This window comes from Hemitrygon akajei, chromosome 18, assembly GCF_048418815.1.
Source record: "Hemitrygon akajei chromosome 18, sHemAka1.3, whole genome shotgun sequence".
NCBI classification, from domain to species: Eukaryota; Metazoa; Chordata; class Chondrichthyes; order Myliobatiformes; family Dasyatidae; genus Hemitrygon; species Hemitrygon akajei.
In genome coordinates, this window is record NC_133141.1 from 44,971,447 (window position 1) to 44,986,734 (window position 15,288).

Genomic DNA, 15,288 nt, shown 5'->3' on the forward strand with positions numbered 1-15,288 from the left:
AAGGGGAACCCTATCCCGAGTGGGGCGGCGGACGGATGGGGTGAGAGCAGATGTGTGGGAAATGGGAGAGATGCGTTTGAGAGCAGAGTTGATGGTGGAGGAAGGGAAGCCCCTTTCTTTAAAAAGGAAGACACCTCCTTCGTCTTGGAATGAAAAGCCTCATCCTGAGAGCAGATGTGGTGGAGACGGAGGAATTGTGAGAATGGGATAGCATTTTTGCAAGAGACAGGGTGGGAAGAGGAATAGTCCAGGTAGCTGTGAGAGTCTGTAGGCTTATAGTAGATATCAGTAGATAGGCCGTCTCCAGAGATGGAGACAGAAAGATCAAGAAAGGGGAGGGAGGTGTCAGAAATAGACCAGGTAAATTTGAGGGCAGGGTGAAAGTTGGAGGCAAAGTTAATGAAGTCAACGAGCTCAGCATACATGCAGGAGGCAGCGCCAATGCAGTCGTCGATGTAGCGAAGGAAAAGAGGGGGACGGATACCCGTAAAGGCTTGGAACATGGACTGTTCCACAAAGCCAACAAAAAAGCAGGCATAACTGGGACCCATGCAGGTGCCCATGGCTACACCTTTGGTTTGGAGGAAGTGGGAGGAGCCAAAGGAGAAATTATTGAGAGTAAGAACTAATTTGGCTCGATGGAGGAGAGTGGTGGTAGAGGGGAATTGGTTAGGTCTGGAATCCAAACAGAAGTGGAGAGCTTTGAGACCTTCCTGGTGGGGGACGAAGGTATATAGGGACTGGACATTCATGGAACAAGTACTACACCTGCCCTTACACTTCCTCCCTCACCACCATTCAGGGCCCTAGACAGTCCTTCCAGGTGAGGCGACACTTCACCTGTGAGTTGGCTGGTGTGGTATACTGTGTCCGGTGCTCCCGGTGTGGCCTTTTATACATTGGTGAGATCCGACGCAGACTGGGAAACCGTTTAGCTGAACACCTACGCTCTGTCCGCCAGAGAAAGCAGGATCTCCCAGTGGCCACACATTTTAATTCCACGTCCCATTCCCATTCTGATATGTCCATCCATGGCCTCCTCTACTGTCAAGATGAAGCCACACTCAGGTTGGAGGAACAACACCTGGTATACCGGCTGGGTAGCCTCCAACCTGATGGCATGAACATTGACTTCTTTAACTTCTGTTAATGCCCCTCCTCCCCTTCTTACCCCATCCCTGATATATTTTGTTTTTTATTCTCTCTGCCCATCACTCTGCCTGTTCTCCATCTCCCTCTGGTGCTCCCCTCCCCCTTTCTTTCACCCTAGGCTTCCCGTCCCATGATCCTTTCCCTTCTCTAGCTCTGTATCCCTTTTGCTAATCACCTGTCTGGCTCTCAGCTTCACCCCACCCCCTCCGGTCTTCTCCTATCATTTTGCATTTCCCCCTCCCCCTCCTACTTTCAAATCTCTTACTATCTTTCCTTTCAGTTAGTCCTGACGAAGGGTCTCAGCCTGAAACGTCGACAGCGCTTCTCTCTATAGATGCTGCCTGGCCTGCTGCGTTCCACCAGCATTTTGTGTGTGTTGTCCACTTTTGTATTGGTGGGATTAGAATTTAGGACTCTGGGTTGACAGTCCAGGCCTCTGGACTTCTATTGTGTCAAGTTAACCTTCTACACTCGAAAGCCAGAATTTGGTACATATTCAACCTGTTACAAGTTGTTGTGATGAAGTTTAAGTGGAAAAAGTCCAAGCATTATTTATCTCCCTGGAAGAAGCTGGAAGATGATCTACAGATTTGATGTAATCACTTTGCCAAATCCTGTTGTCATGAATTTAATTGACGACAATTAAAAATGCTCAGTAGCTTTCAACTTACAGTTAACTGCTATCACTCAAGTTGAAAATAGATTGCTTATGATCCCTCCAAATTGCTTAGTAGTTACTATTTCACTGCTTACATTAAATGATAAAAGCGATATTTTATAAATGAGATATTTAACTATTTCAGCATCTGAAAAAATATTGTCCCACATGATGGGCTGGTCCAAAAAGTGAATGGCCTTAGGACTGAAAAGAGAGTGGCAAATTGAATCCAACCTCACTCTCTGACAAATCATAAAGAATAATGGTGAACAGCTGGTGTTGTGACTGGGAGGTTATTTTTGTTCTCTTGTTTTTTCGAATATCTATGTGACATGATAAAGAAGATTGTGTATGATACAAAAAGTAGTTGCCTGGTTGATCAAAAGAAGGAAAAAGTTACACTATTGGAAGATATAAATTTCCTGGTCACCTGAGCAGAAGGCAGCAAATTGAATTTAAATGTGAAGTGATGAATTTGAGGAAATTTAAAATAAATGGGAGCATAATGAGTAACCTTTTTCAACCTAAGTTCTTTGACACCATCACTGGGAAGGGAATGTGGAGCACAGACCTTGAGTTTGCCCACCCACAGAATTCAGCTCCATTTGATTCTTGATGGTGTCCAAAGCAACCAATCCAATCTCAGTGCAGAGCAGTGGTAAACAAGACTTCCTCATTGTCCTGGCTCTTCTTCTGCACTAATGGGTTTAGCTCAGGTTTAACTGATCTGCAGGACAATGGGAAGCTGTTCAACTCAGTAGACCAGCTGCAGATGACATGCATATTCAGAAGCTGACCTCTGAGTCGTTAACTCATTCACTGTTACACATGAGAGGATAGTCATTACACTCAACATCTACAACATTAAAAATTCCTCTACTAATCTGTCCCTGTTGTATGACATCTTCCTTCAACAATATAGGTCTATACTAATACATTGGAAAACATAGATCACTTCCTTTCCTTGGGAGCCAAACATTGATTATGAAAATTTCCATCATCTTCAAAGTATCTGCCCAGCCTTTCCAACTTCCTTCCACAGAGATTTGACCATGTTTTGTTGCCTAACCAGAACATCTGATTGGCCCTAGAAACTGTCTTACCTGGGTCATATGCATAATCTGGAGGTTCTTGCTTGATGATCATGGAGTGGGAGAAACGCTGGCTGCCAGCATTGCCTGGGTTTCCCTGTTCATACATCGGGTCGTGATATTCTTGCTTGTAACTGTGCTGTGGGTATGAGACACAGGGCTCAGACATCTGCTGCTGGTATCCCAGAGGTGCTTCCCTGTTCATGGTTTGGGAAGAGGGAAAACGGTGGCAAAGCTCCAAAGGCTGTTGCTGAAACTGCGAGCTGAGAACAAATATGAAATTGATGATTACTGTAAGTACAAGAGTTGTGGATACTGATTTATCCATCACCTCTTTCCTGACTTTCATAATCTAGCCTTGTTCCCAATGGTCTTAGCAATCTCCTCAGATCGTCTGTCTTAAACACTGTTAACATATCCTTTTTTTTAATATAACTCTAAATATGTATCTCATTATCTGGAAGAAAATGGAAGGGAAAAACATACAGCTTATCAAATCAGCATTATCCAAAATCTATATATTATTATTATTTTGTTGAAGCTCTCCTTCCATCATATTCACAAATCCAGATACTTATGTCTATTTTGATTAGGCAATGGTATTAATGGGACCAAATTTGGTAGATGGCATGTAGACTGGCTGGAGCAGACAGAGCAATCCGAAAAGCCTGCTCCTCTACTGTACTGTTCTTTGTATATGGGATTAAGAAATTTTATCAGCAAGATTGAACTGAGTGGTAGAATCTGTTTGAGGGGCTGAATGGTCTACTGTTGTTTATATGTTAAGATCCCTTTTCCTATTTTATCTAAAGTATACCAAGTGTATGGATATAAAACTGGGCAAGGATTTTTTTTAGCTAACATATCTCATACTGGAATAACATCTCATCAACATAACTACTCCCTAACAGCTAGGCACAAGCACAGGATCAGATACCAATACTGTTACTTCTTAAATCTCTCAAATGTTTACACACTATAGGAATATTGTTGTTTTTTGATATGCATATCATCTTCACGTGCAAATGTTGTTAATCATATATTGAATGATAGAGTTTATTGAAGTTGAGATCAATATATCTTTGATACCAAAAAGATCAAAGGAAAAGGAAGTGGTTGGGACATGAATGTGAAGTGTATGACCAGCCGATATCTTACTGAGCAATGGGGGAGGTTCGCATTCCTCCTGCTTCTCTTTTCCCATGTCCTTATATGATCAATGGAAAATATTTTCAGGCTGTCCTTTAATGGATTTTGGTGTCTAAGTTAATTGAAATTTTAAAGAAAAACATTAGGCAGCCTCTGAATTTACAATTGATGCTCGTTTCTGGAGCTAGTCTGGAATGAGATTAGAAGACATTGGAAGACATTATCCAGTGGATAGTGAAGTTGTGACTTTCTCTACCGCTTAGATAGAGGACCATTTACATGTACTCAAAGCAAAGATTGATAGGTTTGTGTGTACTCAGGGGTTATTGGGTTGATATGGGAAAGGAGTGTTGAGGTAAATAATCATCCATAACTTTATTGAACAGGTTCAAGCAATGGAATGCCATACATCTGTTCGGTTTCTTAATCCCTTCATCACAGCTTTATTCAATGTGTTTAAGATTGAAAATAGCAAAGTCCGGAAGAGCCAATATGCAAAACTTATCAATGTTGCTAAAATACCCCTGACCCAACTGAGAGTCGAAAGAGCGACATCAGGTGCAGTTCCAATGATGGGGAGCTTTCCTACCACTCTTACCAAAGTGCCCTGTGTGGTAAAAAAAGAACCAGACACTAAGTAAGATTGATACATAACTAAATAATTCTGGGATCTGTAGTGAGTTCTGCAATGGCCTTTTATAAACTGTGTTATGTAAGTCTTTCCCCCTCCAAATGAAATCTCAAGAGTTGCTTGCAGTAAATTAATATTTTAGTCTGAATATCACTAGCTTAACTCAACCACACCTGAATGATTGCTTATGGTTATTACTGAATTTATCCGGTAACACACAGCATTAAATATGTTATATGAAATCACGTTGTCCTAATTAAAATAACAGACAGAAGCTAATTGCCTGGTAAGAGAAAGTAGATAGTTCTGGTGCTTCTTAGCTCCAAACACCCTGACCTTGGGTCTGTCAGTGTATAGTTTACATGTTCCATGATAACATGGGTTTCTTGCAGGTGGTTGGCGCAGATCAATGGCAGAGAGAGAAAAAAATCAAAGGGGAGTTAACGGGCTTGTGTAAGGGAGAACAGGTTGCAGTAGTGCAGAGGGATATGAGGAGGAGGAACGGGACTTTTTCCTTGGGATCTAGCTTAGATCCAATTCGCAGAATGATCTCCCCCTCTATCATTATAAGTTTAAGATATGCCTATATAATACACTTTACACTATTTAACAGAGATGAATTTTAGGCAGGCAAATGTTGACAAGATAATATGATGCAAACAACTTATCATAGAAAGAAGAAAGTGTAAAATATTTTGGAAACCTGTTCATATTCAATAAGAAATATAAATGTGATTTGGTATCTCTGGAACCTGTACCTGTGATCCATTGGGTATCTGCCATTGGACATAGCTTGAGTGGGTGTATGGAGATTCACAAAGCCATGGTCCCGTCTGGGGTTCACAGTGGATTTATTGCAGACTTGCTGTAATGGAGTAGTTGAAGGATTCCCAGGATTTGGGGAGTTGAGACCAACCTGTGGCTTTTTCTCATAGGCACTGCATGAGGAAGCATAAGCAAAATATGTCAACAATACACAAATATTTCTCTATTACATTGTTCCTGAAATATTCGTCACTTCATTAAAGGTTGTTTATTTTTGTTTTGGGAATTCCTTTAACATATTTCATCTCCTTCAATGCTGTTCAAGGTCATCTCCTGGACTTCATTTTGGTTCCCTGTTCCCTTTTCATTCAAGTTTTCTAGAATTGCGTGTACACATTCCACAGTAACAGCATCTCCTTTGGTCATATGTCTTAGCTCCTATCCTTTTCTCCTTCCCATACTTGAGTTCTGTATTCTTTCAGTTACTAAAAACTTGGTCAACTGAAACCTTTCACCCAAATCCTCAATATATCCTGCTTTCTTTCCAAAAGAGTTCTTAATACCCTTCTTTTTGCTCATGTATTCAACCTTGCCTTCTAGTATTTCATTCTCCATTCCTCTCAATACTTTGTTCTTCATATCCGTCTAAAGCGTCAACGTTTTGAGGAGTGATTCTGGATTCGGAACTGTTGCTTATCTTGCAATAGCTCTAGACATGAAAGCTTATTCTAGTACAGTTGAATTCCCTGAAATTTCTGCCTTATTGGGAGTATAAAGGCAGAATTAAAGAGCACGTCAAATTACATTCCGAGCCTGCAGTTCTGCACATACTGCTGAGATGTAGCACATAGTTCTGGATGTGCAAACACAGGGAAAGGTTGAGCAAACAGAACTGTGACACAGTGAAATATTTACTTTAATATATATTACAAAAAAGATTAATATAATCTTTATCCAGAGTTCTTTTCTGCCATTTGCCTATGTAGAGAGGAACTTGGTAAGTCTTGCCAAGCAGCTGGTCATATTTACAGAATCAGAAGAAAGTCTTTTGTCTAGTTTCCACTCAATGTAATCCGACAGGTCAACTTATTGATAATGGAACCTGCCTGGAACACTGGGATTTTGCGCAAAAAGCCGCCATGCTATATTGCCATCTTAGACTGGACATCATTAATATTAATCTTAGCTTAGTTTTTGGCTTGTTTTAATAGAGAGTTATGAATGCATGAAAAATTCCTTATTCATCCATTACTAATATATCCTGCAGCAGGCTGACACATTCACATACAAGACCTATGGGTAGTGCATTCCATTACTGACGGTACGAGAAAGCATAGGGAAAAACAAAATACCGACCAAGCCAAACATGCAATAAAAATATTGGAAACAGCAAGGAGAAATTTAAACATATGCAACAGCATCCTCTCTATTCCTGTTAAACTCATGAATGATCCCCATCGAGGAAACACAGCCGGTCTTGATAAGCATTCTGCTGCGTTTAAGGTAGGTGGCATTTGAAATCTAGTATCAACAGTATTAGGTTACAAGACTGCAGATATTAAATTTTGCTATATCGTGTTTAAAATAGGCACATACATTTAACAGCAATACATTTCCTCTCAGTCTGTGCAACTATTCATGAAGTTAGAGCAAACATTTCAGTGAAGGCTGAGTTGCAGCTTAATGCCGTGTGTTACACTATTACCTCCTGTTGAACCTACGGATCACTGAGGAAGATATGAGTCTGTGCCTCAAGAGTCAGGAACCCGATCCACAAGTAGAATATGGTGACATATTTTTGTAACTTTGCTCTGTTATCTTGCCACGTGATTCCTCAACCTGTGGCAAAATGTCTGGTGAAGCATTGTTAGTCTGGAATATACAACTTCAACTGCAGACATCTCCCAAGCACAGTACTGCTCTGTGGTCAACCTGCTGAAGTTTGCTGATTTTTGCTGGAAGTAATTTCCACACCCTTCTCCTCTAAATCTTGAGGGGGTATCAGATAAACTATACATTGGAAAGGCCAAAGCTGGTTGAGATAGTCATTGAAACTTGCATCTCACAGTCTGACTGAAACACCATTCATGTACTGTAACTACCAGACTCCAGTTACAAGCTTTGTTTAAACTAGCTCTTACATTAAATAAATACCACATGTGATTGAATGCCAAAATCTTTATTTTTGTAATGCAGGCATATCCTGAGGCACCTTCTCTAACAGTTTTCAGATCAGTGTGAACTAAGGAAAATTACTGTGAAATTAACCCCCAGCTGTTTTAAGCAGAATGAAGTTGCTGACAGGTGAACAACAGCATTATCCAAAGCTTCATTTCCTTGGGTGGAAAAAAAAACTTCATTCCAATTATTTTAAAAATTATTTTAATCAGAAATTCCACGGAAGCGATTAAAGAGACTCTTTTGCGGATGTGAAAATGATATTTATATTTTGAGGCAATGTGAAGGCCACCTATTGTTCTATGATTTCCTTCATAAAAGATTCCTTTCCACACAGACTGATCATGTATTTTTATATAGCTGAAACATAGGAGGATGAAGCAAAAACGGAAATAGCTCATTGATGGACTTCATTGGGTCATAACATCAGGAACTGCAATGTTATGAAAATAATGTCCAAAGTTCAAAAAAGCGATGTATTAATTTAGAACCTTCAGATCAGGTTAAGGTCTCCCATTTTATCACTTCCACAATATTATTCTTTTTTACTTCTCCGGTTGTCTAGTATCTTAATGCTAAGTAAACTCTATTTATCTTCCTTCTTTCTTCAAACCCAAAAAAGGTTTATGATTGCTTAGTGTAAGGGTGGAGGAAACAGAGAAAATCGGTGCTTTTGAAAGAGTTATTTGTAGGGTTGTGGGGAAAGGGAGGAGAATGGGATTGATAGGGTTGCTCTGATACAGAGTCTGGCACAGTCTTGAAGAGCTGAACGTTTCCTTCTGTACACTAAAATTCAAAGATTCTTTGGTGCTGCCAAACTGAGCTTTTACTTATATAGCTTGTCATAAGAAAATAACAAGCAGAAAAATAAAACTAAATATTATATAAAAATAAAACTAAATATTATATAAAAAATGCAGGATCTGCTGTAAATGATGGGTTTTGAGTCCTGCACAACAGCATTTGCTGCAGCCAATTTCATTCTGTGTAAAATAGCTGGGAAGAGGGTTAATTTCACAGTAGTTTTCCTTAGATCACTTCATTTGTCATTATTTAGATTATGTTAGGTAGTTTTCTGATTTCTGAGCATCCATTCCTGTCATCATTTTCACTAAGACACCAAATGGCCTCTTTCTTACTTTCCCAGCCTCTCTTCTATAAAACCAAAGGTTGTTTTCTTTTCGATTGTGCATTGCAAAAGGAGCTTTCTCTATCCCCAAAATTACTTTTACGAAGCTTATGATAATTACTGCATAATACCAACCTGGCATAAAGGCACTGTTCCCCATTGCCATACTGGTATGGCTGCTTATGTCGGCAGGACAGGCTTGGATTAGAGATAGGACTCTGTGGCTCCTTCTTAATCTTCAGTGTGGGACTGTGAAAAGCCACTGTTGGGGAAAAAATAATGCCTGTGATAAATTTTATTCTCTTCTGGTCTATACGTTCAGCAGAGTTGTGATCAATAACACAAATGAATGACTTCCAGAGCTATGGGAAAATAAACCATGAGCAAATCAGGCGGCAAGAGAGGATACGCACAAGCACCCCTTGGTCACTCTCTCAGTTTGGATTTTGTTTGAGAAGCCAAGCATAACTCAAGAGTAAAATACATTTGTACAAGATGAAAATGCAGAGCAGAGATGATTAATTGATTATAGTGATTCAGAATTAGAATTGACAAGACATTTGCATAATTATCTGAATATTTCACAAATCTACACAAACAGGGAACAAGTAAGATATCCTTCATGAGACCCCTCTACAGCATTGCATCTAAATACAATACACACCAACGTGTACACTACTGTTCATCAAACCACTGAGCCCTGTTCAGGATGAAAGAAAGAAAGAAAACAAAAATAAGCCAATATATGAAGATAATGCTTGCTTTCAAGCCTGGGACAATCTAAACAATATTCTAGACACAAGAATCAGAATCAGATTTAAATATCACTGGCGTATGTCATGAAATTTGTTAACTTCGTGGCAGCAGTACAATGCAATACATAATATCAGAAAATAAATAAGTAAATTATTAAAGTATATATGTATATTAAATAGTTAAATTAAAAATAGTGCAAAAACAGAACTAATAAAAGTGAGGTAGTGTTCATGGGTTCAATGTCCATTTAGGAATCGGATGGCGGGGGAAGAAACCACCTCATCCATTTAGATTACCGGTAAAAGGTTCTAACAGTAATAAGGCGGTTGCATCCTTGCTACAGAACTTATAGGGTTATGGATTTAACATCAACGCACCTGGCATTTGAGTACAAAAGTCTAGGCTGACTCTCCGGAACAGTGCTAAGAGGATGGTGCAGTGTAGGTGCTGCCTTCTGAGATGCTGGTAGGAGCTATGTTAGTGCAAGGCCTCCTTTATCCTTCCAAGTTTCTATTTACAGTTCCATTCTGTTGAGACTGAATGGTGTTTTGAAAGGATTGATTGCAATTGCATAAGAACATATGAAATAAGAGGAAGAGTAGACAAGTCAGCCCCATGCGCCTTCTTTACCAGTCATTGATGTCTTTATTAGGGTTCTACATCAGCAGCACTGCCTTGCACAAATCCCACATTCCTTGATTCTCAGAATTAGAGGAAGGATCTCATTGTGTCAGAAGCTCTCAAGCCACTTTGAGAATTTGATCTGCTGCATGAAGAGATTGGCTCCCATTATTGAATCCAAATCAATTATTAAACCAATCTTCATCTTACCATTTGCAATGATAACTTGAGGTACATCTATCTGATTACAGTAATTTTTGACAAATGAGTATGAGTAACATATGTGTGAAAAGGTATTCAGCCAGCTGGGAGTTAAATTAAGCAATGGGGGTGGAAAAATAGATGATTCGACATTCACTTATCTGTGTCACATGGCTTCAGTCTGCAGTGTACCACTAAGCAATGGAGACTGTATTACAATAGTAGCAGTAGGCCTCCGTTAGTCTCGATAGACCACGGATTTGTGCCTTGGAAAGTTTCCAGGGCGCAAGCCTGGTCAAGGTTTTCTTTAAATGGAAGACCGGTAGTTGCTGGCAAGCTGCAAGTCTCCCCTCTCCACGCCACCGATGTTGTCCAAGGGAAGGGCATTATGACTCATACAGCTTGGCACCGGTGACGTCGCAGAGCAATGTGTGGTTAAGTGCCTTGCTCAAGAACACACACACACTTGCTCAGCCAAGGCTCGAACTAGTGACCTTCAGATCACTAGACAAACGCCTTAACCACTTGGCTATGTGCCAACACAGTTATTACAATAACTATATGATGGAAGCTATAATCTTTAGATTAGATTTGAAGGGCCTGTTCCTGGCATTTAGCACGTGTAGTATATTAGTACAGGGACTAGTGCCATCAGCAGTGACATCAAGTGCATTTTTTGTTGATCTCAATTGCTCAACATTCAACTTGGTATACAGGGAATAATGAAGCAGCTCTTAACTGGAGTCTCAGTTGCCAGCTTCAACTTTCCATCAGCAATGATGACAGGTTATACTATTGTCCTCAATTCTCTCCCTTCTATTTTGTTTCCACCTTCTATCGCCACCTAGTTAAATCTCCTCTCATTTGGATAGCCCATGCTGCTGAACATCTGCTCAAACCTAACTGCCCCCCATTAATTAGCTGCTCAGGATTCTCCTCATAACACCCACCTGACCTGATACCCAAGCACCTCTCCACCACCTCCTTCATGAACTCTCTATAGTCAGAAAATATATGAGGTGCTTCAGCAGAATAATCCAAGTGTTGATTTGTGGGTCAAAGCATAGACTGGAAATTCTTATTTACGCTATGGGACTGCATCAATTTCTACTCAGCTTGGTGCTACTGGATGGCTGCAATACATCCTGTTTACTTTACAGAGTACATTCTATGGCCCTGACAGCCCTAGACAGCCTCAGAGTTCCATTAAACCTTTTGATTTATGATTGGATTTCCTGATTTCCACATCTCCAATGTTATTTCATTCCCACAGTGACATTTCTAAATAAGCCTGCAATCTGTGTGTGTTAAACACTGACTGGTAGGAACCTATGAATGTTTGCTGAGTTTTAAAACTGACATCAGGTAAACCAATGATCTCAAAGTTATGTGTCACTTCATTTATCTGGCAGAACTCTTGTTCTGGGTGAGAAGACTGTGGTTTCTCTCTCCATTCCAAGAATCCTAGTTCATGATCATAAACTGATATTTCAGGCTGGAGAGGATGTTGCTCTGACAGATGCCAATGTGCAGATACAGCCATGATCTTGGAATCTAATGATACTTGTAAATGTTAAAGATGCCAATGCACTCTTTAATGAAGTGCAACAGGTTCTGCTCTCCACAATAAGCCACCTATCACTTAAACTGCTACAGGAAGAAAGCCTACTCTGATGTTGGTATTCTGAGGAATAAGAGTTTACTGATAATTTCATTGGTGGCTGTAAAAGGAACTGCACTACATTAAACGTGATGGAACACTTTACAGGTTTAAGCAACACACACAAAATTGTGGGGGATCTCAGCAAGTCAGGCAGCACCTATGGAGGGGAATAAGCAGTCTACATTTCACGCAGAGACTCTTCATCCCGACTGGAATAGAAGAGGATAGAAGCCGGAATAAGAAGGTGGGGGGGGGGAGGGTAAAGTGATAGGTGAAACCAGGTGAAGAGGAGGGAGGGGATGAAGTAAGAAGCTGGGAGGTGATACGTGGAAGAGGTAAAGGGTTGAAGAGTAAGGAATATGTTATGAGAGGACAGTGGAACATGGAAGAAAGGGAAGGAAGGGGGCAACAGAGGGAGGTGATAAGCAGGTGAGAGAAGAGAAGAGGTGAGAGGGGAACCAGATGGGAAATGGAAAAAGAAAGAAAGGAGAGGTGTAAGAAATTACTGCAAGTTAGAGAAATTAGTGTTCGCGCCATGAGGTTAGAAGCCACACAGACAGAATATGTTGCTCCTTCACGCTGAGTTTTTCCATTCTTCTGTCTCCACATCTTAAATTATAGCCAGCTACTTCAGACAAGACTTCAGATTTAAACTCAGTGTTATCAGGTCAACATTTCACCCTTAAACACTGGATATAGAAAAATGAAGAATTTATTGCACAGCCACACTGTACAAACAACTGCTTCATCTGCTAACTATTTCAATGCAATCCATTGTCCACGATACAGAGATAAGTTATAAAGTATTACAGGAACAGATGTTTCACTTTACCAAAAAGGAGAAGATTTGTCCTTGATCATCTGAATTAGATTGTCATTATATGAGCTACTTCATGCTGTATTCTGCTTCCAAAATGTTTCTATTGACTTCGGAGAACTGTGGAAGTGCAGTAGAATTCCCAGCCACTTCTATATTGCATATTTAGCACATGTGACTATGGATGGATTTCTATCCTGGATATTCCATGTAAGACCTGGTGAAGGGTCTTGGCACAAAACATTGACTGCTTGTTCCTCTCCAAAGATGCTGCCTGACATGCTGAGCTCCTCCAACACCTTGCGTGCATTTCTATCCCATTATTTGTAAGTGCCAGTGAAAAAGGAAGGGTCTTACAAAACATATGCCTTTAGTTACAGGATTACAATAAAGAGCAGTTTAGAATTGGAATTGGTTTATTATTGTCACATGCACCAAGATACAGTGAAAAGCTTGTCTTGCAAACTATTCATACAGATCAAATCCTTACACTTTGCATTGAGGTAGAACAAGGTCAAAAAAAAGCAATGCGTGATAAAATGTAACTGCTACAGAGGAAGTGCGGTGTAGGTAAACAATAAAGTGTAATATCATAACAAGATAACGTATGGATCATCATCACACTAGAGGGCAGGACAGCCAGTGATCGTTGACAAAAGAGATGGCAGATCTGAATTATGGAAACAAAAGAAAAACAGAACATTGGAAGAATTCAGCTGGTCAAGCAGCATTTGTGAAGACAACAGATGTTAGTTGATGTTTCAAGTTGAAAAGTTCACGATGTCTGAGAGGGAAGTGATAAAATGGCCAGTGTATAGCAGTATGAGGGAGGGTGAAATGGAGGCTGGTAGGTGACTGGTGGAAGCAGATGAACAATTGAGGGTGGGAGTGGAAAAGATTAACAGGTGTGTGTTTTACCTGAAATTGGAAAATTCAAAGTCTATATGAATGGGCTGTAAGCTACCCAAATGTTATATAAGCTGCTGTTTTTCAAATTTGTTTGGCCTCGCTGTATCAATGAAGGAAGGAGAGTTAAAAGGAAATGCAACAGGAAGCTCGAGTTGACCATTGCAAATAGAGCACAAGTGCTCCACCAAACAATTCCTTACAGTCCCTTAGTCACCACTCTCGAGGAGGCTACATGGAGGGCTTTGAAAGCAATAGACCAGGTAAAAACAAGTACTGGTAAGCTGATATTTTGTTTAGCTGTGTACATGTATGGTTGAATGACAACTGAACTTGAACATGACTTGTTTCCTTGCTGTATGTCTTTGATTGTGAGGTCCTGGGTGTTCCTTTCAGACATAAAAGTTCCTCCAGCATTTTGTATGGGTTGTCTGCCCAGAGCTATCAGGTGCAATGTTGTCCAGCACAAGATGGTGATGGAGTTGTACAGTGCAGAAAAAGTCCCTTTAGCCCAATTGCCAAGTCAACCTCTGTACTTTTTTTTAAACTAGTCTTAATTACTGGTTCTGCACAGCTAATGAGTATCCTACTTATGTACAGCCTGTAGAGACATTGATAAATAGAGTGAATGTGGAGAGGATGTTTCCTTAGTGAGGGAGTCTAGGACAACAGGGCACTGCCTCAGAATAGAAGGACATCCCTTTAGAACAGAGATGAGGAGGAATTTCTTTAACCAGAGGGTTGTGAATCTGTGGAACTCATTGCCACAGGCCACAGACCAAACCACTGAGTATATTTAAAGCAGAGGTTGTTGGATTCTTGATTAGTCAGGGCATCAAAGATTACGGGGAGAAGGCAGAAGAATGGGGTTGAGAAGGTTTATTAAATCAGCCATGATGGAATGACAGAGCAGTTTCAATGGGCCAAATGGCCTAACTCTGCTCCTATGTCTTATGGTCTTTATTTAACAGAGACCATAGAACAGTACAGCACAGTACAGGCCCTTCAACCCAGGATGTTGTGCCAACCCTTAACCTTCTCTAAGACCAATTTAACCCTTCCCTCCCACAAAGCCCTCCATTTGTCTTTCATCCACGTGCCTGTCCAAGTCTCTTAAATGTCCTTAATGTATCTGCCTCTATTTAGTTCCATGGTTTCTTCTTCCTTTTCTCATCTTTCCCATTGCTTCCCCTCTTCACTTCCCCATCTGGTTCCCTCTGCCCATCATTACCCCCCTCACCTCATCTGGTTCCACCTATCATCTTTCAGCCTCATTTCCACCCCACCCTCACTCTGCTATATACTGGACATCTTTCCTCTTCCCTTTGAATCCTAATGCAGGGATTTGACCCAAAACATTGACTTACACCTTTTGTCTCCACAGATGTTGCTTGACCTGCTAGGTTCTTCCAGCATTCTGTTTTCTTGTGCTATTAAAATCTTAATGATCTGGACTACTTCCCTAGACAAAGAGGCTTTGGAGAAACTATGAGGAAGGAATAAATGTAAAGAAAATATAACTAAAAGCAAATGAAAATATACTGTTACTGTGTTGTAGCTGTTGTCTCCAA

At 40.4% G+C, this 15,288-nt stretch overlaps 1 protein-coding gene across 1 annotated transcript in view; it reads right to left on the minus strand.

The window, feature by feature from the left end:
- The window catches only part of etv4 (ETS variant transcription factor 4), a 113,799-nt gene that overhangs the window by 58,115 nt on the left and 40,396 nt on the right, over window positions 1–15,288 (minus strand). Inside the window, exons 6-8 of the mRNA XM_073071584.1 lie at window positions 8,889–9,015; window positions 5,440–5,619; window positions 2,914–3,164 (exon numbers count right to left, since the gene is read on the minus strand). Of these exons, the coding sequence (XP_072927685.1) occupies window positions 2,914–3,164; window positions 5,440–5,619; window positions 8,889–9,015 (558 nt within the window). The remainder of the gene's footprint in view (window positions 1–2,913; window positions 3,165–5,439; window positions 5,620–8,888; window positions 9,016–15,288) is intronic.